The 21,476-nt window shown below is 38.2% G+C and overlaps 1 protein-coding gene across 4 annotated transcripts in view; it reads right to left on the bottom strand.

Annotated features, from left to right (window-relative positions):
* The window catches only part of LOC126477588 (helicase domino), a 423,343-nt gene that overhangs the window by 59,303 nt on the left and 342,564 nt on the right, over nt 1-21,476 (bottom strand). For 3 of the 4 annotated variants that reach the window (XM_050103628.1, XM_050103631.1, XM_050103629.1), the window contains one exon: nt 9,938-10,126. In XM_050103628.1, the coding sequence (XP_049959585.1) occupies nt 9,938-10,126 (189 nt within the window). The remainder of the gene's footprint in view (nt 1-9,937; nt 10,127-21,476) is intronic. The other variant, XM_050103630.1, reaches the window with a different exon arrangement.

The following is a 21,476-nucleotide window of genomic DNA, read 5'->3' as shown; positions in this document are numbered from 1 at the left end:
TATGATCACAACACCAGGGGAAAAACTACTTTCAGCAAAAGACAAAACTAAAAATAGCAGTTCCACTTAGCATTGGTTTGATTTGGTTTAATTATCTGTCAAAATCGTTAAGGGAATTATTTAAACATAAAATTAATTTTTTTATTGGCAAATGTGTATTTTCTTTCACAAGTTTAAGCGAGAATTCTGACGTGTGTTATCATGTTGATGATGTTATGAATCATTGGAACCATAACATATGAGCTGCAATATTGTGAAAAAATGTAACAACATATAAAGTAGATATAAGCTGCGCCAATTGTTTTGTTGTTATGGCTTTCAACCTGAAGACTACTTTTATGTGCAACTCTCCACACTAGGCTATCCTGTGCAAGCATCTTCGTCGCTGCATAACTACTGGCACCTACATCAATTTGAACCTGGTTTCTACAGTCAGATCTTGCTTTCTCACTACAATTTTTAAGTCCCAGACATCCCTCCATTACCAGAAGGCAATTTCCTGATGTCTCCAGATGTGTCCTATCAACCAATTCCTTCTTTCATCCAAGCAGTGCTATAAATTTTTTTCTACCCAATTCAATTATGCAAATTATACTTACAAAGTATAATTACTGTACTAACATTATGTGTGAAGTATGAAAAATAAATTGATTTGATGACCTCATGAAAAAAGTAAATAAATACAATCAATCTTTTGGAAACACTTTGCTTTCTCTCAGATTTCAGATTTGAGAACGGGCGAGACAGAACAGTCAAAGGACAATATACTGTCCACATCTCTGACACACTGTTTTGGATAATCCATTATTGTTCCTCTTACATCATATTCCTGCTCTCTTTCTCTTCTATCTCTTCTGCTCCTAGTGTCTCCACTCATCTGTTTCATGTTTATAACCGTTCACTATAGTCAGACCACAAGACCAGAACAATGAGCACTTTGAAGAAGTGATGATATTAGCTTTAAAATACTATATTATGGGAGGCCCAATGTCCACACATGAAAATTACAAGTCAACAGATTTTGTAAAAATTAATTTTATGAAATGGAAAAACCAATTAATAAAATTGTTAAAATTAGAGAGGCAGAATGGCTAGCCCAGTGCTTATTTTCACTGAGCACATTTTCAAATATTGTGAATATAATCAGTTAAAGTAGAAATCAAGACTTCTAGCTGTCGGAACTGTATAGCTGTCTCTACTTTATCGATGAGAAGACGACAACAAGAGCATGTTTGCAAGCACAATGGAGGTACAGCTGCAGCTGTGACTTAAGTTTGTTTACTGGTTCCACATTTCCTTTTGCTTAGTGTGAGCAAATTGTACAATTAAAATTAAAGTATTTCAGTCACAATAATTTAGCAATTGTTTAGTGCTTAGACTAGAGCTGCACATTTTGCATTACTTTCCCAGGGTGAGCATTCATTGTAAGTGGAAGAGCTGGTCACAAGTGCAACAAGTGAGTGGATGAGGAAACGGGTGTTACTAACATGGCAATTGTCATTGGTTGCTAGTTTACTCTTTGGTGACTGAAACTTGGCAAGCACATAACAGAAGTAGAAATTCACATTACAGGAGATGCAGTTTAATAAAACAACATAAATCGATTATTTCTTCTTAGCTGTTGGAGAATAATAACAATGCTTTATATGCCAAACTGATATAAATAGCGAAAAGGTATCAATATGGAGTGATATTAGAGTGTGAACCACATGTTTGAATGTAGCACTTTCACTGCAGAAGAAAGCGGTCCACAACATAAAGGAATTTTTTAAAATAATAATAATGAAATTAAACAAAAAACAAGGTTAAGGGTTTGATAGGCCATTACTCGCACTCAAGTATTGTGTCAGTAAACATATTGCTTACTGTGACACTTTTTCTCCTTTGATCCCATAGGTCCTTGATACTTACAACAAAGTTGAACTAGATATGAGCTTACACATTTCTCTAATGCTGGCAAAGGCACAAAAACAATTTCTGACGGTGTACTGAAAACAATAGCTGGTTTCATATCTAAAATTATGAAAGATTTTGCATATAAAGTTCTCTGAAATGATTTCTAATTTTTAATAATGTTTTAGAATGGTAGATTTATCTGACAGAAGAAGTCATGATCTTGCTCCCCCTCTGTAGAATTGAAGCTATTACATTTCTACAAAGCTCTTTAATTTTGTATTATTCTAGGGCCCCACATCTGGCAAAGACATCTTGATGCACACTTTTATGTTCAGCTGGCAGAACTCCCAACTGATTCCAGAAGTTCTTTCTGAAAATTGCTTTGCACAGAGAAGAACTATTCAACTCTTCTGGAATATTATCTGATTTTATTTGCCAGATTGCAAGCAGATTAGAATTCACAATTCAAGTTACGACTCATTAGTAATACAAAGCGTGACCGATCTGTTCCAAGTCTATTGGCAGAATTCTCCTTTACTTCATTTTTACACTTTCATTTTACCACCATCTTGGGATTTCATCATGGAGGGGCTCGATGGTGCGATACATGGCACTGTAGACTCTGTGCCTAGTTGTGATGAATCGGTTTCAGCATAGATGGTCTTTCTGCAATGCACGACACCCCAGGAGCAGTTCTAACAAAAAATCCAAATACAATGAACCCAGAATCAGTTTAATACTCTGACTAACAATAACAACATAACTTAAACTTGATTGCCTATCGGCTAGCAATGATTTCTCAGTTGTATCAGCTGTTATGGGGGCAGGCGTTTTACAGAACTACTGAATGATTAATTCACATCTCTGCACCTCACATCTGCTGCCCCTGTAATCACGATTATGGTAATTTGTGACTAACTTATTGCAGCCACTATAGCACAATTACGCTGTCTACCACACAATATGTATAAAAATGTATCAATCTTTGAATAAAATTTGTAACTCATAACAAGTTTAAGTGTTCTTACTCACTGTCATTTTCCCACACTACGAACTCCCTAAACTGATAGTTGGTAAACTGTGTGCCCACATTTAAAAGCAAGTTATTTGGTCTTTCCTATATTCCTAAAATAGTGGTCCCTTAGTGCAGATATCACTACACAGCTTGTAGCTTTTCTTCATCGCCTATAATATAACTAACTTTGACCAGCATCCAACCACAACAACAATGCCTGCCAACACCCCCCCTCTCCTAGTCCCCCTGCCCTATAGGCAGTGGACCAACATGATTCACAGCCCCAAAATGCCAAAGAGCTTTTGGCATTATTGTGTATAGAATAACATATATGCTTGAAGTAACTGGTTTCTCCTCATGACATTTTCTGTAGGTTCTCACTGCACTGCTTCCTGGACTCACGTCGGCACGCTGGCCCTGGATTGAATCCGCCCAGCAGCTTAACAATGAGGTCCGGTACACTGGCCAGCCTGGATGTGGTTTTTAGGCAGTTTCTTCATCCCGCTAGGTGAATACTGGCTGGACCCCACGCTCCGCCTCGGTTACACGACCCACGGACATTTGAAAACGTTTGCGCTGTTTCATAGCTTAAACTAGACGCAGACAGCTGGGGTACCCTACTTACGTCCCGAGGGGGGTGGGGGGGGTGGGGGGGGGGGGGCAGGAAGGACAACCGGCCACCCTCTGACACTTAACATCGCCAAATCCATAACAACACGGCCGATCCCACGTGAGGTGGGACAAGGCCCAAAGAAAGTAAGAAACTAAATGTAATTTTAAAGTAATAATGTTTCTTCATTGAAATCACAGGCTTATTTTGGTCAAAATATAAATTCTCCAATTGTACGCTGATCTCATGCCTGATATATTCAAAGTGTAAGTAAGTACTACTATGTGAATACTGCATAAAAGAACTCTTATCTTCATCATTATGCAATGAGAGTTCTTCTTCATCATTATGCAATGAGGTTTGTACCTCAGCTTGTGTAGCAGTAGTGCAAGATAGTAACCTATCATTAGTAACAACAGGCAGTAACTTATTAGTAGCAATAGATGTTAGTAATGTATCAGCAGTTACAGATGACGGTAAATTTTCAGCAACAATGGAAAACAATAAATTTATTGCAGTAACAGAAGATATTAAAAGATTAGCTAATAAATCCCTATTACAATCAGTTCTTCCAATGTTGCTGTCTATCTTACCATTTAGTGGGGAAGTGAAACAATATGTTACATTGCTTACTTGGTCTAGTCTGCTAGCCTATCAACCCCCCCCCCCCCCCCCCTCCCCGCCCCAGCAAATTTAGAACACTGCTTCATCATTGTGGTTGACTGTAATGTTCATTTCGGTGAATCTGTCATCTATCTGATTTAGTCTGTTAACAATGTATGAAATGAGAGATTGTTACTTACCATAAAGAAGACACATCAGGTTGCAGACAGGCACAATTAATACACACTTACATAAAGCTTTTGGCCATAGTCTTCATCAGTGAAAAAACACACACACACACACACACACACACACACACACAAGCAAGCACACCTCATGTACACACGACCGCCAATTCCAGCATCTTGGGCAGAGAGGCTGGAGTTGGCGATTGTGTGTGCTTACTTGTGTGTGTGTGACTGATGAAGGCTGTGGCCAAAAGCTTTATGTAAGGGTCTTTTAATTGTGCCTGTGTGCAACCTGATGTGTCTTCTTCATGGTAAGTAACAATCTGTCATTTCCTACATTGTTGAAATTCCTACCTGGAGTTTTCATTGTTTGATTTTGTCTGTTACCTATTTGATAGAATTTTGTATCCATATTAGGATTTAATTAAGTAAATATGCACATCAAATTCTCCATATATGGTTCAACTGCAAACTGATTTTCCTTTTGAGCCATCTTTGGTCCAAAACCATTAACTAATAATTTTAGATACCGTATATACAATCATACGACGAAAAAGGTATACACGCTATTGATGTCAACAAGGTCACCGGTAGATTTCAACTATAGGAATATTGATAGCACTATCAGCTATCGTGCATCCCTTCTTTAGCCGAGACCAACTACTGTACATTGTTAGCCTTACTTGAGCTCAGTTCTTACTTTCAGTTGAATTTGCCTTTACTGTTTTAGTGCTGTGTGCCATTATGAAATCTTCTAATTTTGGATACATTTGGAGCACGAAGGAAGAGAAAAATGATTTTGATTCAGTCAGTAACATTGCAATAAGTTAAAAATATGCATGCATTACTGTAAAAGTACAGTTACATATCTACAACTGTTTAATGTTATCACTAGACTCGTTATTTGGGGACTGGTAGAACTTTAGGGCTATAATTTTTCATTATTACATAAGACTGTGGAATGGTAAACATGATTGCAAATAGCATTATATTAAAATCAGTGCATAAACAATTAACTTGGATTTGTCTGTGACACCCAAAAATCACAGTGATCAACACAAATATCACCCAAAAGTTGATGGTTGCATTTCTTTTAAAAATTTGCTTAAAATTCCATAATTAGTAGCCCAAATAGAAAAGTATTGCCACTGGTTACCTAGGCTGAGGGGGAGGTTGTGGAAAGGGTACATCATGACAGCACTTTCTACAGTACGTTTTAAATGTCCCCCCCCCCCCCTCCCCCCCTCAGTGGGCCACCTGAATTCGTCTGAATCAACTGTACCCTGCAACCCCTCCTCCACATATTTCACCCAAAATCTATTTATGCTCTTGTAATACTAGAATAACTGAAGCCAAGAATGGCATGCACAATTTAACCTAAAAATAATCGTGTGTTCATGCAATATCAAATGATCAGAAATGCACAATTAAATAAAAAAAAACATAAAATATCGGAATTCCTTCTTTTATTTGTGATGCATTTTAATTTATTTTCAAACACTGTACAACAATAACTTTTCCCAAATTCTCCACCACAAGGGTAGCTCTGTGAAGGCACTGAGCTAGCAATCTCTGGATTTGGAAAGTGAGGTGGCTCGAATCCATCTGCCGGCAACCTTGAAATTGGATTTCTGTGGTTTCCCATTTTCAATTTAGGTAGATGCCTGGGCTAGTCTCTTATTGTATGAAATGACGAAATTAGGGAAAATGTTCAGTTGAATGGCTACAGATCCTTTGCATTTTCTCCATAAAAAATTGTTCTAGTTTCTCTTTCAAACACAAAAATAACAGATCTGTTTATTCCAACAGTCCTGTCATTTAATAATCCGAGCGTCCTGAAAAATTCATGCTTGTTCATTCCTAGTCACTTCCTCAGCTCAATTCCAGTTGAAAGAAGAGTGTAAATTGATCTTGAAAAGAGATTAGCGGATGACTACTTCTTAACAGTTTGCCATAATACAGAACTCCTAAGTAATGAGATTATAATTATATCTGCTTGATGAAAACATTGACACTATTGTCAGGTTTTTCGTTCTTTATAGAAATTCCGTATTTCATGGAGAAAAAAATGAGAAAATGCGTTATTATGCAGATCATCATAATATTATGCACTAAAGTTAGAAAAAGGTGATTAATATGTAGGATTAAAGTGTAAAATATGTCATTAAGTACAAAAAATAAAAATACCCAATATGCATGAATTTACTTCTTTTAAGATCAAAATATGCACTAGAAAACTCTGAGCCTGCCAGTGACATGGCACAAATGATACTGATTTGTTGAAAATGATAGAAATTTTATACGACCTGCATGGGCAACTGCACCCATTAGCATACCACTTCTGCGATTCAAGGAAGTGATAGTGAACTGTATATTAGAAGACTGAGCTGTGTTTTGATAAGAGGCAATATATTATATTATAATTATAATTTATTTGGCAATAGAGTGAAGTTATCATACTGTCAGGTTATTTCTTACATGCTGTTGAGAGTACATATTATGCTTTTTTGAGAAAAGTTTTTCTTGCTTAATTTTATAGAACTAATATTATTTGTATGAAGGTCTTCCAAAAGCGAATTACGTACAAAAAATTAAAAATAAATAAATGTGTCTGTAGAATAAACGAAAAATATGAGCCCTTTTAAAGGCATCTTTAACAAATCAGAGGTGTCCCCCCTTGACAGAATCCTGGTTACATCCTTGCACGCTTAACTAAATATAAAATATATTATTCAAAAATTATTTATCACTTATCACTTAAATATGGCAACTGCTATTCCTTTGTGCAATAAATCGGAAACAATTAATGATTTTCATGGATTGTTACTGCCAGTACTGTATGTGACACACTATAAGCACTCACAATAAAGTCTGCTACTTCTCACTGTAAAACATTCGGCTACCCACTGGATAATTTAATATTGTCAGTGGTCATTGCTGCTGTCATGTATGCCTATTCTTTGGTGGTAGTGTGATGGACTGCTGCAATATCGTCTGTCAGCATCTCACCGTAGAGGTGTGCCATTACTTCCACATTTTGCTATACTCCCACTGGTGAAGAGGTGAGCTACTGCTACTGGCTCGGCTGCTTTCTTGTTATAACCGCTCACTGCTGAGGTACAACCCTCGATAAATGTTGTCAATCATTGCTGCTATAATTCCATTTTATAGCTGTGATCATGCAAATTCATAATAGTCAGTTTTGTTTGATCTTAGTCATCCTGAATACTGCAGTTACAGTATGTGTTGTTGTGACAATAATCATCTCAGAAATTTCTCAGTTGTATCATGTAAATTAATCTTGAATAAACTCTTCTCGATAGGTCGTGTCAATGGTTTGCCTTTTTGTTTATTTGCCTGGCAACAAATTATATTCTTCTGGTCAACTCTGACTCAAATGTTCATACAAGTAATTCATACTCCACATGTACAGTTGTTGTAAGCCTAACTCATAATGTTACAGTTGCTAACACTACAACACTATCACTGGCATCAATGTACCCACACAATATTTGTGAGTTCATGTCTTTTACTTTTTATCACTTGTTATGTTGTTGCTAAATTTTGTTATTACTATAAGTTTAATTACTAATGTGGTCGCCTCTTGGTTGGCTGCCACAAGTCTTCTTGTGCAATATTTGTGTCGCATGACATCAGGTTTGAGACATTGTGTCAATATTGCCATTCTTTTATCAAAGAAACACAGTCACCATGTGGTGGCAACCCTGCCAGGATAGTAATTACAATAATTTACTCAAAATTTGCCATGATTACTCAATTATAGAATCAGCAGATATGAAGGGTACAAAGATGCAAATTAATAATTTGGGAGTTCGTAACACATCTGCCCCATAATAGGATATAATTGAGAGATCATTGCTAGTTAGTAGGCAATAAAGTTTAAGTTACATTACCAGGGTTAGTCAGAGAATTGGACCAATTATTGGTGTGTTGTGTTTGGATTTTTTGTTGAGATGTTCCTGGGGCATTATACGGTGGAGAAAGGCTGTCTTATGATGAAACCAATTCATTGCAAGTAGCCACAGAGTCTATACTGCTGTGCATCACACCAAGGAGACCCTCCATGATGAAGTTCCATGACAGTGGTCAAGGATGATCTAAGAGTGTAAAATGAAGTAAAGGAGCATTCTGCCAATAGCCCTGGAACAGTTCAGTCATGTTTATATTACTAACTAGTTGTAATTTGAGCTGGAAATTCCCATCTGCTTGTATCTGACAAATAAAATCAAGTAATATTTCAGAACAGTTGAATATTTCTTCTTTATAAAAAGCAATTTTCTTGAATTTGTGAATCCTTAGAATCTGTCAAGTTCATGCATTACAGATGTATCAGGCATCTCTTCTTAGAGGTGTTGGGCACATGTTGTCTGGTGTTCAGCAAATATTTAAAATTTCATTTTCACTATATGTAGATTGCAACAGTCCAAACATCACATTTCATTCAGTGTCCAGTGTTGACAGAAAATGTTTGTTAGTTTATTTCTTGCTACAAAGAATTTTTGAGTGAAATTTATTTGTCTTTTCAATAAAGCTGGCACAAATTAGTCTGCTATCATAATTGGTTTAACAATATCTACTACTAGGGGCACTGGAAAGCAAAAACCAGTGTCCCAGCAGCAACAGGGCAATGCTGCTGCATGACAGTGGAATACAAACAGTATGGAGTCGTATGGGTAAATATCCGGCTGCGACACATCGGGCATACGGAACTGAAACACTACGCCATTTTAAAGAACCATGTTACAGTGATGCTGTATCAGGCTCTATTAGCAATTCACCTCCATGGCTCTAACACACACTGAGAGATCAAATGAAGGTGACATTTTCTACAAATGAAGGTGACATTTTCTGCTTAGGTGTAACACATTTTACGACCTCTTCTTAGTGACAGAGGAGATCTTAATACCTATTACTGGCCAAATTTGTGTGACAAATTTAGGGCTGAGGTGCCCTGTATGAAGAAGACTTGTGAAAGATTAGTCAACGTTTGTTTGGTACATACTCTGTACCCAACGTTTCCCATCTCGAGTGCCAGCACAGGCCGCACTGCCTGTCTGCTACCGCATTGCTCAGTAGCACTGGTTATTCTTTATATTTGGCTATCCTTGGTAATATTTTACATATCATTATATTGAATATCACACTGGACTAATTTGAGATTGTTCTACTGAACGGGCATATAAAATTTTAATCTGACATCATTTTGTCTGTAATAAGAATCAAACTGATGCCTGTCGACATCGGGCATCGCACAAAACACATGATGAGGAATGTTCATCTGGGATGACTCCATCAGCATACTGCAAATAACTGCTGAAATACTAGAGAAAAGGAAGTATAGCGAATTGTGCAATTCATCAGCAGGTGAAACTTCAAGAACACAGTTTCATCAAGTTATGGATAGCCTTAATTAAAACTTTTAATTATATCCATTGTTATAGAATTATTAATTTACAAGTTTATGAATAATTGACGTAGTATGATTGTATCACTTTTTTTTTATATTTTACATAGAATCTTTCAAAAATTATCCCATTCCCAAAATGGGTTGTTCAGGCAACAAAAAGTTGGATGGTGAAAATAAAAACACATCAGAATGCCAACCTGTGCCAGAAAGTGTGCAGGTGTCAGATTGCCCTGTGTGGACACTTGGACTTGTGCCTTCTGCTGCTGTACAATAAGTTGTTGGCGTTTGAACATGGCTGCCATTTCGCTATCCGGCACAGCTCGTGTAACAGTCTGCTTCCCACTTGCTGCAACTGCAGTAGCAGCAGCATGGTGTTTTATGAGCTGCTTTTAACATAGAAACGGTTCATATTCAAGGAATAATCAGAACTGTTCTAGTAAAGCAATCATATAAAGAGAAGAGGATAACTTAAATTATTAGTGTTTTGTTCTATAACACTAAATTCTTACAATAAGCCTGGTCCAGAAACTAAATAATCTAAATACAAATAGCAAACAATAGTCATCATCAAATATTAATCACGTAATGCTTCCTTCCTTAGAATCTGCAATTAACTTTTAGATGTAAGTGTACTTGACTTTGTTGGACATACTCATTTTACTTGATTTTGCCAGATGTTAACTAAGCTAAAACAATTTGTATTTCTGTTACATCATATATCACTAAAAAAAGTTAGTATTTCTTTTACATGACATGTCACTATGAACATTTACTGATTACACCCTTTTTAGCAGTTTCCATTAATATTGCAAAAATATTCACAATTCTCGAAAACAGTACTAAAGAGAAAAGATAGTAGATAAGATATGGAAGATTCTTTCATTACCTAGTTTAATGTGAGGCAGTGTTTAATACAATCTGACATCAGTCTATCTTTGCATACAAGTAACTAGTATCAATAACGATTTGCTTAACAAAAATCCATACTGTATTATCCTTCATCATTATTGCCATAAATTATTTTATCAATGAGCCAAAACACTATGACTAAATATTGGCCATGTTTGCAGATAAAAATATTGAATATAAGATTATGCACAACATTGTTTTTCGTATAGAGCAAAACATGTCCCAGCATCCTTGTGCCATCATCATGTCCCAGCATCCTTGTGCCATCATCAGGTGTTTCCTTTATTCAAACCTGTGAAATGTGAACATGTAGTAAGTGATAACTAATATACAAAAATGAAGCCTAAAGACACTTTTTGTTTGTTTGCCTTTGCGTAGAGCACTGTAATCGGTCATAATCTGGTTTCCTTCTGTCAATGGCTCCTGTACATGGAAGTCTTCTTTTGTTGCAAGTTAATCATATAGGCTGTAGCAGAATTTCGTATTTTTAAAAAAATTGTTTATATTTTAGTTGTGTGTTGCTCGCAGAATATTAGGTGATCAGCAATGTGCTATGGGGGCTGTTATTTCTTTTACTTTACTGTATTTTTGTCTTGATTGACAAGTGTTGCATGTTATGTTAATGTATGTCTGATCTGTTGAATTTATCTGTGGTGTTTCCCGTGTTTTAGATTTTTCTGTACTGTGTTGTCTGTCCTTTCCTCTACTTGAAGTCCCCATTTTTTTAATGCTGCCAATTCCGGGAACTATTTTATTATTCTAGGTGAGTATGTAGCATTTTGTTTTGTGTGTGGATCATTGCTCTGTTGTGTCTTGCATACAGTCATTGTCTGTTGTGGTTTGTTGTTTTGTCTTGTGAAAGATCTTCTTTATATGTGGCCTGTTAATTCCTTTTCTATTTACATATTTGTTGGTTTGATTTCTCCATCTTATGAATATCATAACCTTTTTCTACTGCTACTTGTGTTATTTTGTTTAGCTCCTGTGTGTGTGGTTCAGTCGGATTATGGGTGTTCTGTGTAATCTATGGAGCATGACTCTGAAGCTTGTTTGGTGGTGGCAGTGGATGATTTGATTGATTGCGAATGGTGGTGCTTGTGATTGTTGGTTTTGTGAATACTGTCAAGTCGTGAATGTTGTTTGTTCTTCGAATGAATCGAGAGAATTTAATATGTTGTATGTTTCTGTTCCTAATGTGAAGGGAATTTTTGCATGTAACTTTATTTCATTATGTAGCTGTTAAGTGTATAGGTGATTAGTTGATCAGGCATATTATGTCATCACCATAATGATGCCAGTGTATAACTTTATATTTTCTTGCAATGGAAAATCCAGGATGGAATAATGATAATATGAAAATAAACAACACACACACACACACACACACACACACACACACACACACACACACACACACACACAGACACACACAACTGTGTCTGGCTGTGGGAGGTGCGTTTGTGTGAATGTGTGTGTTTTGTCTATTTCAGAAGAAGGCCTTCTGGTCGAAAGCTTCCATAATTAGTAGTCTTTTTGCTGTATTTGTCTGCAACTCAACATCTCCACTATATGGTGAGTACCTATACTCGTATCTAGATTTTTAAGCTGTTCATGAACGTGTTGGCTAAGAGGTCATTAATTGCTGATCCCATTGGCAGTCCTTCATGTTGTGCTGTTATGGCCTGAAGTATGGTTTGCTATTTTATCAATGTGTGTGTCTTGTATGTTGCCTTGTCGTTTTAGTCCTTGCATGATGATGTTGATTGTTCCGTCTATTGGAATGCATGTGTACACTGATGTGGCATCGGATGATATAAGGCTTTCTGTGTTCTTGATTGTATTAAAATTGTTTGGGTTTTCCAGGTTCTTATTGTTTCCAAAAATGTATATTTTCTTTGGGAATGTTTGTGTATGTTCTGAAGTTAATGGCTGATATTAATGGAATATTTTGTTTGTGTTCATATAGCACGGAATTTAGAATGATTGCTTTTGGATCTTTCAGTGTCATTGTTTTTATCTGGCCATCATGAATATGTTTTTGATGTTTTTCAGTCTTTCGTGAATGAATGTTCTTCTGTTATGTTGCTGTTGGGTGACTAGTCAACTTGGTAATATTGTTGTCCTTCAGGAAATCTACTGCTTTATCTATGTATACCTTCTCATTCATAACCATTATATTGCCTTTGTAGTATGGCAGAGTGTTATTTTAGATTTTATTTTAGTTTATAGGATGTGATTTCTTTAGCTACTCTATTATTGGAGATTATGGTGGATTTGTGTGTTCTAATTTTTTGTGTGATTTCTGCAACTACTAATTCTCTTGTTAAACTCCTATTGGAATTTGGCGAGATGAGTCTCTTTGTCTTTAAATATGTCTGCTTGTGTCTGTATATGCGTGGATGGATATGTGTGTGTGTGCGAGTGTATACCAGTCCTTTTTTCCCCCTAAGGTAAGTCTTTCTGCTCCCGGGATTGGAATGACTCCTTACTCTCTCCCTTAAAACCCACTTCCTTTCGTCTTTCCCTCTCCTTCCCTCTTTCCTGATGAGGCAACAGTTTGTTGCGAAAGCTTGAATTTTGTGTGTATGTATGTGTCTGTTTGTGTTTCAATCGACCTGCCAGCACTTTCGTATGGTAAGTCACATCATCTTTGTTTTTAAATATAGGAACATAAACAGATGGATGAAAGCTCATCATATGTTTAGCAGTCTTTTTGTTGTGTTTGCTGTGACTCAACATCTATGGCGAGTGGCAATCAATCCTTTTCATAATATTTAAATATTCCATCCTAGGTTGTCCATTGTTTGATTCATGACTTCACAATATTCAGAAAACTGGCAACCACAAGCACCACCATTCCCACCATTCGCAATCAATCAAACCTCCGTCTGACACACAAACAAGCAAGCTTCAGATTCATGCTAAACAGATTAAACAAAACATCCATAATCCAACTGAACTAAACATAGGAGCTAAAAAGTAGCTGTAGAAAATTGTTATGATACCCATACGATAGAGAAACTAAACCAACAAATATATAAATATATACCATAAATATATACACAAGACCTTGTACAACACAGAACAACACAAGACACAGACAATGAGCTTAAGTAAGACAACAGAGCAACAACCCACATGCAAAACAAAATGATACATGCTCACCTACCATAATAAAATAGTTCACAGAATAGGTAATATTTTAAAGAAACAGTGACTTCAAGAACAATTTAAGACAGGCAGCACAACACAGAAAAATCTAAAACACAGGAAACATCTACATACAAATTTGACATAGCAGGCATATGTGAACTTACATGCAACACTTGTCAGTCAGTGTACATAGAACAAATATGCAGAATCTTTAAAACAAGATATTCAGAACACTTCCCAGGTCTAAAAAGTAACAGCTCTCGTAGCACAATTGCTGACCATCTAAACAACTACACTATTCTGTGCAGAGGCACATAGCTTACAAGACAGACACAGACACAGACACACACACACACACACACACACACACACACACACACACACACACACACACAGAGAGAGACAGACAGAGCCAGAGGGAGAGAGGGAGGGAGGGAGAGAGAGAGAGAGAGAGAGAGAGAGAGAGAGAGAGAGAGAGAACAAAATTCAAATTTGGCAGTAAAAGCATTTCAAAATTACATTGTGTTAACTCACCAAGCAAATTCACATTAACATCATCTAGTTTCAGATGACAAGCTATTAGTACCTGATAATGTGCAGAGTACTGCATAATCCTACAATGTAAAATTAAGGTGATGACAATAAACAGACTGTCTTTAGGCTTAATTTTTGTAGATTCATTATCACTTAAATCATGTTCACATTTCAAAGATTTGAATAAAGAAAACCCACTGATGATGGCACAAATGTGCTGAAACATGACAGTGTTTTGCTTAAAAGTTGTCCAGTCCCATTAATGTGACCATCTGCCTGAATAACCAGCTTTGGAACTGCAGACTGCAGCAAGAAGTGCAGGAAGAGAGTCCATGAGGTTCTGGAAGGCACTGAGAGAGATGTGGAGCTGTGCCGACTCCAGTGTTATGGTCAGCCGTGCCAGGTTTCTTGGCTGAGGAACCATGGCATGAACAGCCTGATTGAGGTGTTCCCACAGCTTAAATCTGGGGAGTTTCATTGCAGAGGAGTATGGTAAATTCACCCTGGTGCTCTTCAAATCGTGCACATACACTGAGATCCATATGACATGCTGCATTTTCCTACTGGTAGATACCATTGTGCTGAGGAAAACCAAGCTGCTTGTAGAAGTGAACACGACCCCCAAGGATAGACATACTTGTGCCAATCAACTGTGGCTTCCAGAATTATGAGATAGAATTACAAAATCACTCAGGCAATACCCTTCAGCCTGATCCTTCTGAAGATTGTTACAGAGTGTTTGCTTTCAAACATTTCGTGGTGTACAACCCAAAGGCCATCTGTCCTTGAAGCATAAAATGTGATTTATCTGAAATGGCCATCTGTCACCACTCAGTGGATTTCTAGCTGCGATACTGACATGCAAACTCCGGCCTCAGTCACTGATGAACAGCAGTCGGCACAGGTGCACAGACTAGGTGGCTACTATGGAGGCTCAAATGCAGCAACACTTGCTGAACGGTCATTGAGGAGACACTCTTGGTAGTCTCTCAGTTCATATAGACAGTCAGTTGCTCAGCAGTTGCACGTCTCCTCACTCCGCAGCCATCGCTCCCCCGTGTCATCTACGGCCTGTGGTGCGCCACCGATAGTGCCATTCTGTCATGCACGGAATACTTCAATCGTGGCGGCATGTAAACGGGTTCCAAACTCAGCCGTTTTGGAAATGCTTCCACCATCGGCCCAATAGCTAACAATCGTGCCCTTCAGGATATCACTGAATAAATAGCTCCATTTCCATGTTAACAACAACGGCTGCACTGTTTCCTGCGTCTCTCTGATACGGTTTATATACCCTCGATTGCTAGTGCTGCCACCTGCTGTCTGTGAGTGTTTATAGCCCACTGATGTTAAATATAGGCGGTGATCACATTAATGTGACTGCACACCATCAGCTCCCCCAGATGCTTGATGCTTCGCTGAGGCCGATTTTGTCATCCGGCTGAATTACTGTCGGTGTCAAACGATCAGAATTGTGCTACAAATGTTTGAGATTCGTGATAGTGAACTCGTACTGATGTCTTGGCCAACAAATCTGCCTGATCTGAACCTGATGGAACACATCTGGGATGCTTACAGGTGCCAGCTCTCTGCTTGTAAACCACCAGATTGTAATTTTGGGGAATTGTATGACCTGTGTGTACACATCTGATGCCAGATATCCCTGGAAAGCTAGCAGGAATGAACTACGATATCCAGGAGGTTTGGAGCATGATGCTCTTCCGTTTCTTGACTTATGTCGATGAGTTACTAAGATTATTAAAAGATTCTCTGGAAACAGTAATATTTGTTAATTACACAAGTATGCTCATAAAAGGCCAAAACTAACCACAGCTGACACATTCAAGACAACAGCTGAGTCTCTGACCAAGAGAGATAGTTCAACTATTAATCTTGTCCAATTCCAAACTAATAACAATGATTTATAGGCCCCAGAAAAATATGGCATCACTCATGTGCTACAGGAATCTCCTCTCAGTAAAGACTCAGATCAACCTAATTTGCACTTAAAGATATCTGCTATTATTGTGATCCCTATTAAAAAATATTTTGCATTGTTTTATTCTATTTTACAACAATAGGCTTATTTGTGTACACGCCTTTACTAACCATATTAAAATATTGCGAAACGTGTGATTAAAAATGACAATACACTAAAAATTTCCATTTGAATAAAGTTAGCATATCCTAAAATGCTTGTGTCCATATGCATACATCTTTGTGCTCAATACAAACAACAATGAAACACACACACACACACACACACACACACACACACACACACACCAATTCTAACTAACCCAGGTTTTCAAACTTATGTGTAGAAGGACATATTCAGTAGAGAAACAAGTAAAATATCACTGTTAATATCTGTGGCTGGAAGATCACTGGACTAAATGTTGATAAGCCAACCACTCTGCAACACACTCCCAACTAAAAGCTTTGGCTGGAATTAAGAGAATAAAGAATTTTTTAAAATGTGTGCCACAGTCAGTCAGTCTGTTGTGATCTAAAATACAGGGCTGGTTCCCACTTTAAATTAAGAATGCCATCTTGGCACAATATAAAAGCTATCCTATTGGAATGGTGGTATGTGATGATTCTTAATCCACAATTACCAAAAACTATGTCATCCTCTGGAAACAATATGAAACCATGCAGAAACATATCATGAGGGCTTCATCTTGTATATGTGAATGGAATTAGACTTATCTCGGCCATACAATTAGTTTCATTGACTGCAGTTTGTTGTACCTCACTGCCAGTCATACGTGGCTCTCCAATTCAGCTGTGAGATACAGGGGAATGGGGTATTGTGCCACATACTGCTGCCCACTGGCCTTCTTGGCTACAATTCCTGCTTGATAGGTGTGCTGGATTCATATGCATCCATCCGACAGAATGATATATGCTTCTCCTACTGTTACAAGAGGGCAAGACAGCCCTGAATACTTTTCATCATTTTCTTTGCCAGATATTTTTGTCATAGGGTTTAAAGGGAATTTAGTTAATTGGAGCAGATGTGAGAATTTCTTACCTCACCTGGCACCCATCTGTTTCAGTGATTTAGGATTACATAGAGCTTAGCCCAGAACACTATTAATTATCTGGGAAGCCAACACTTGACAATACATTGAATGAAGACTATGAATCAATATTTCTGCTTTGAATTGCCAGCATACACTATGATGAAATAGTGATGCTCATCTGAACTACTGCAAAAGAGAGGCAGATACAATTTGGAAAGCAATCCTGCATGCACAGGTCTGTGCATAAACCTCTAAAGGCTTCAGCATAAACTGCACGTTGTTAGTCACTCAAATGTTGTGCAAGCCATGGCATAAATGTAGATGAATACAGATTTGTGTACATTTTGTTTATCTATCACACTATATGAAGTTGGTATCTGATGAAAAGTACCGGCTCTTCAAGCTCAGCTCATCTATACACTTATAGTATAATCTAATTTGGCAATAAATCATAACTCAATAAAGTATTTATTAGACAATGATGAGCAATAGCAACAGTTTGAGAAGTCAATAATAAGACCTCTTGCATACTTATCTACAAGGATATTAGATTTCTTACATTTAATGTCAATTCATTCACTTTTGTTCACCTTTCTTAGTGCATTAAGCCACATTGTTGGTTACAATTCTGATTCTTAGTAACTGTCTTGGTCTTTGTAGTTCTCCTTGGTCATGCAATTCACTTTGATCTTTGTGCAACTGGTTGATATCTATATTTATTTTTGCAAAAACTTTTTCTCTTTAAAAATTTTTAGTAATACATACTGATTACCAGAAAATTATGATCACTGCCCATTACAAATATAAATGCCATTTAGTGATGTTGCACACAGAACACAGTAAGAAGGTAAATAATCAGAAAAGAGGCAAATAGGGATCATTCTAACAATGATATGGACTGCAAATAGGGAAATCCTGTTTCCCATTACACCAGGTTTGATGGTCATTTTGCGATGTGTCATCATCCAGGGGAACAGCTGCTCAAAATATGCACCAGCAGGCTGCTGGTGGCAGTATCAAGCGTCATTCACCTGGGCTTACACAGAATCTGTGATAGTAATCAAAGGCACTGCATCAGCCATCGACTATGTGACCATAATTGCGTACCACCAGCACTGTTTCAAGCTTTGTATCTTCTCCAATGACGATGGAATCATCCAGGTGGATTACTGTTCATGTCACAAGGCCAGAATCATTCTGCAGTTGTTTGAGGAGCATGACAGTGAACTAATGTCGACGTCTTGACCAACCAATGGAACTCATATGGGACACTATTTAGTGCCGGCTCTGCATGCAATAATCACTGGCTCGTAATTTATGGGAAGTGCATGATGTGTGCATTCACATCTTGTGCCACATATCCCTGGGAAACTACCAAGGGCATGTTAGATCCATGCTATTCAGAATTGTTCCTGTATTGCATTCCAAAGGTAGACTTATATGCTACTAAGCAAGTGGTCATAATGTCTGACTTATCAGTATATACCAATCCATGAGAACATTATGATCACCTACGTAATAGCTGGCGTGTCCACCCGAAGTACAGATGTCAAACAGCTGTTCCCCTGGAGGAAGACACATTCCTGCCCTCCCACCGGCATGATGAAGAAGCTATCAGGATTTGTCAGACTGTGCAATGTTCTGCCACTGCAACAACATCCAGTGCCCATCTCAGTTGTAGTTGCCGAAGTGGTGTTAACATTGGCACAAGCATGAGCTGCGGAGGCTCATTGTTAGGAATGTTCAGTACACTGTGTGTTCAGATACACTTGTACTCTGCCCAGCATTAGAGTCTGATGTTAGATCCACCACAGTTTGCCACCTGTCCTGTTTTACCAGTCTGCAACCAAACAATGTCCAACATATGTAAAGAGGGGTGGCTGCCCAATCTCATGATGCCTGGACAAAGTTTCACCTCGGTTTCGCCACATATTGAACACACTCATCATGTTTCACCACACATTGAAGACACTCATCACATCACTCCTCCAACCCCTGACAAGTTGTGCAGTTCCTGAAATGCTAATGCTGCACCTCCGGGTCATCATAATTCGGCCTCGGTCAAACAGAGATAGATCACATGCCTTCCCCATTCTATATACATACAGCACACTCACTGATACTACATGTGCATGTGTCTGACTAGCAGTCATTCCTTGTCACGGTGACTATGCTATCACCTGGACAGGTTGGTGGTCATAATGTTCTGGCTGATCAGTGTGTGTGGCTACAGTTTAAGATACAAAAATAACTTGCACACAAGTTCTTCATTAATATGATGCATTTTTCAAAAAATTTGCTGGTCACAGTTGACAACAACTAAAAGCATACATGGGCACAACAATGTGACACAAGTGACATTTCATTATGCTCTTTGTTGTAGCCAGCAGATGAGTACAGTTTAACAGAGTGCTTCCTTACTATCTGTATTTACTGCAGCAGAGGGCTCCAAGTATCAACACGTCTTAAATATGCTATGTGGTCAAAAGTATCTGGACACTCCCAAAAACATATGTTTTTCATATTAGGTGCATTGTGCTGCCACCTACTGTCAGGTACTCCATATTAGTGACCTCAGTAGGCATTGGACACCGTGAGAGAGCAGAATGGGGTGCTCCGCAGAACTCACGGACATTGAATGTGCTCAGGTGATTGGGTGTCACTTGTGTCACATGTCTGTACGTGAGATTTCCACACTCCTAAACATCCGTAAGTTCACTGTTTCTGATGTGATAGTGAAGTGGAAACTTGAAGGGACACGTACAGCACAAAAGCATACAAGCTGACCTCGTCTCTTGACTGACAGAGATCGCCGACAGTTGAAGAGGGTGGCATTGTGTAATAGGCAGACATCTATCCAGACCATCAACAGAAATTTCAAACTGCATCAGGATCCACTGCAAATACTATGACAGTTAGGCGGAAGGTGAGAAAACTTGGATTTCATGGTCAAGCGTGTGCTATAAGCCACACATCATGCCAATAAATGCCAAACGACGCCTCGCTTGCACTGGACGATTGAACAGTGGAAAAATGTTGTGGAGTGATGAATCACAGTACACAATGTGGCGATTCAATGGCAGGGTGTGGGTATGGTGAATGCACGGTGAACGTCATCTGCCAGCATGTGTAGTGCCAACAGTAAAATTCAGAGGCGGTGGTGTTATGGTGTGCTCGTGTTTTTCATGGCAGGGCTTGCACCTCTTGTTGCTTTGCCTGGCACTATCACAGCACAGGCCTACATTGATGTTTTAAGCACCTTCTTGCTTCCCACTGTTGAAGAGAAAATTGGGGGATGCAATTGCATCTTTCAACACTGTCAAGCACCTGTTCATAATGCACGGCCTGTGGCGGAGTGATGATAAGACAATAACATTCCTGTACTGGACTGGCCTGCACAGAATCCTGACCTGAATCCTATAGAACAACTTTGGATGTTTTGGAACGCCGACTTTGTGGAGGACCTCACCGACTGACATCGATACCTCTCCTCAGAGCAGCACTCCGTGAAGAATGGGCTGTCATTCCATAAGAAACCTTCCTGCACCTGACTGAATGTATGCCTGTGAGAGTGGATGCTGTCATCAAGACTAAGGGTGGGCCAACACCATACTGCATTTCCACATTACCGATGGACAGCGCCATGAACTTGTAAGTCATTTTCAGCCAGGTGTCCAGATACTTTTCATCACATAGTGTATGTGTACCAGTCTTGAGATTTATATCTGCAAACATGTCCAATTTGCTGCCAGTTACCTTTCCATAGATATGTAAAAAATGAAAATCTAGTCTATGGTGTTTTAGGAATGTAATGGTTTAAATGGATAATACTTAAGATTCAGCAGTTAACAGAAATAAGATAAAAGTTAGGCGTTAAGGTCGGAAAAATATTCTAAATTTGGTAATAGACCTTGCAATTCAGTGACACTAATAGCATTTATGAATAATGCTGAGCTATTTAATTTAGAGGATAACGGCTGGGGATGACAATATAAATGATAGTTGAAACAGTTAAATTTATGCACTGTTAGTAGGGAATTAAACTCCAATTAATCACAATGTTTTCAAGACCATAATCTACAATAACATTGTTCATAGATTTTAACACTAA

Source organism: Schistocerca serialis, chromosome 1 (assembly GCF_023864345.2).
Source record: "Schistocerca serialis cubense isolate TAMUIC-IGC-003099 chromosome 1, iqSchSeri2.2, whole genome shotgun sequence".
NCBI lineage: Eukaryota > Metazoa > Arthropoda > Insecta > Orthoptera > Acrididae > Schistocerca > Schistocerca serialis.
This window is presented reverse-complemented; position numbering and strand designations above follow the sequence as displayed.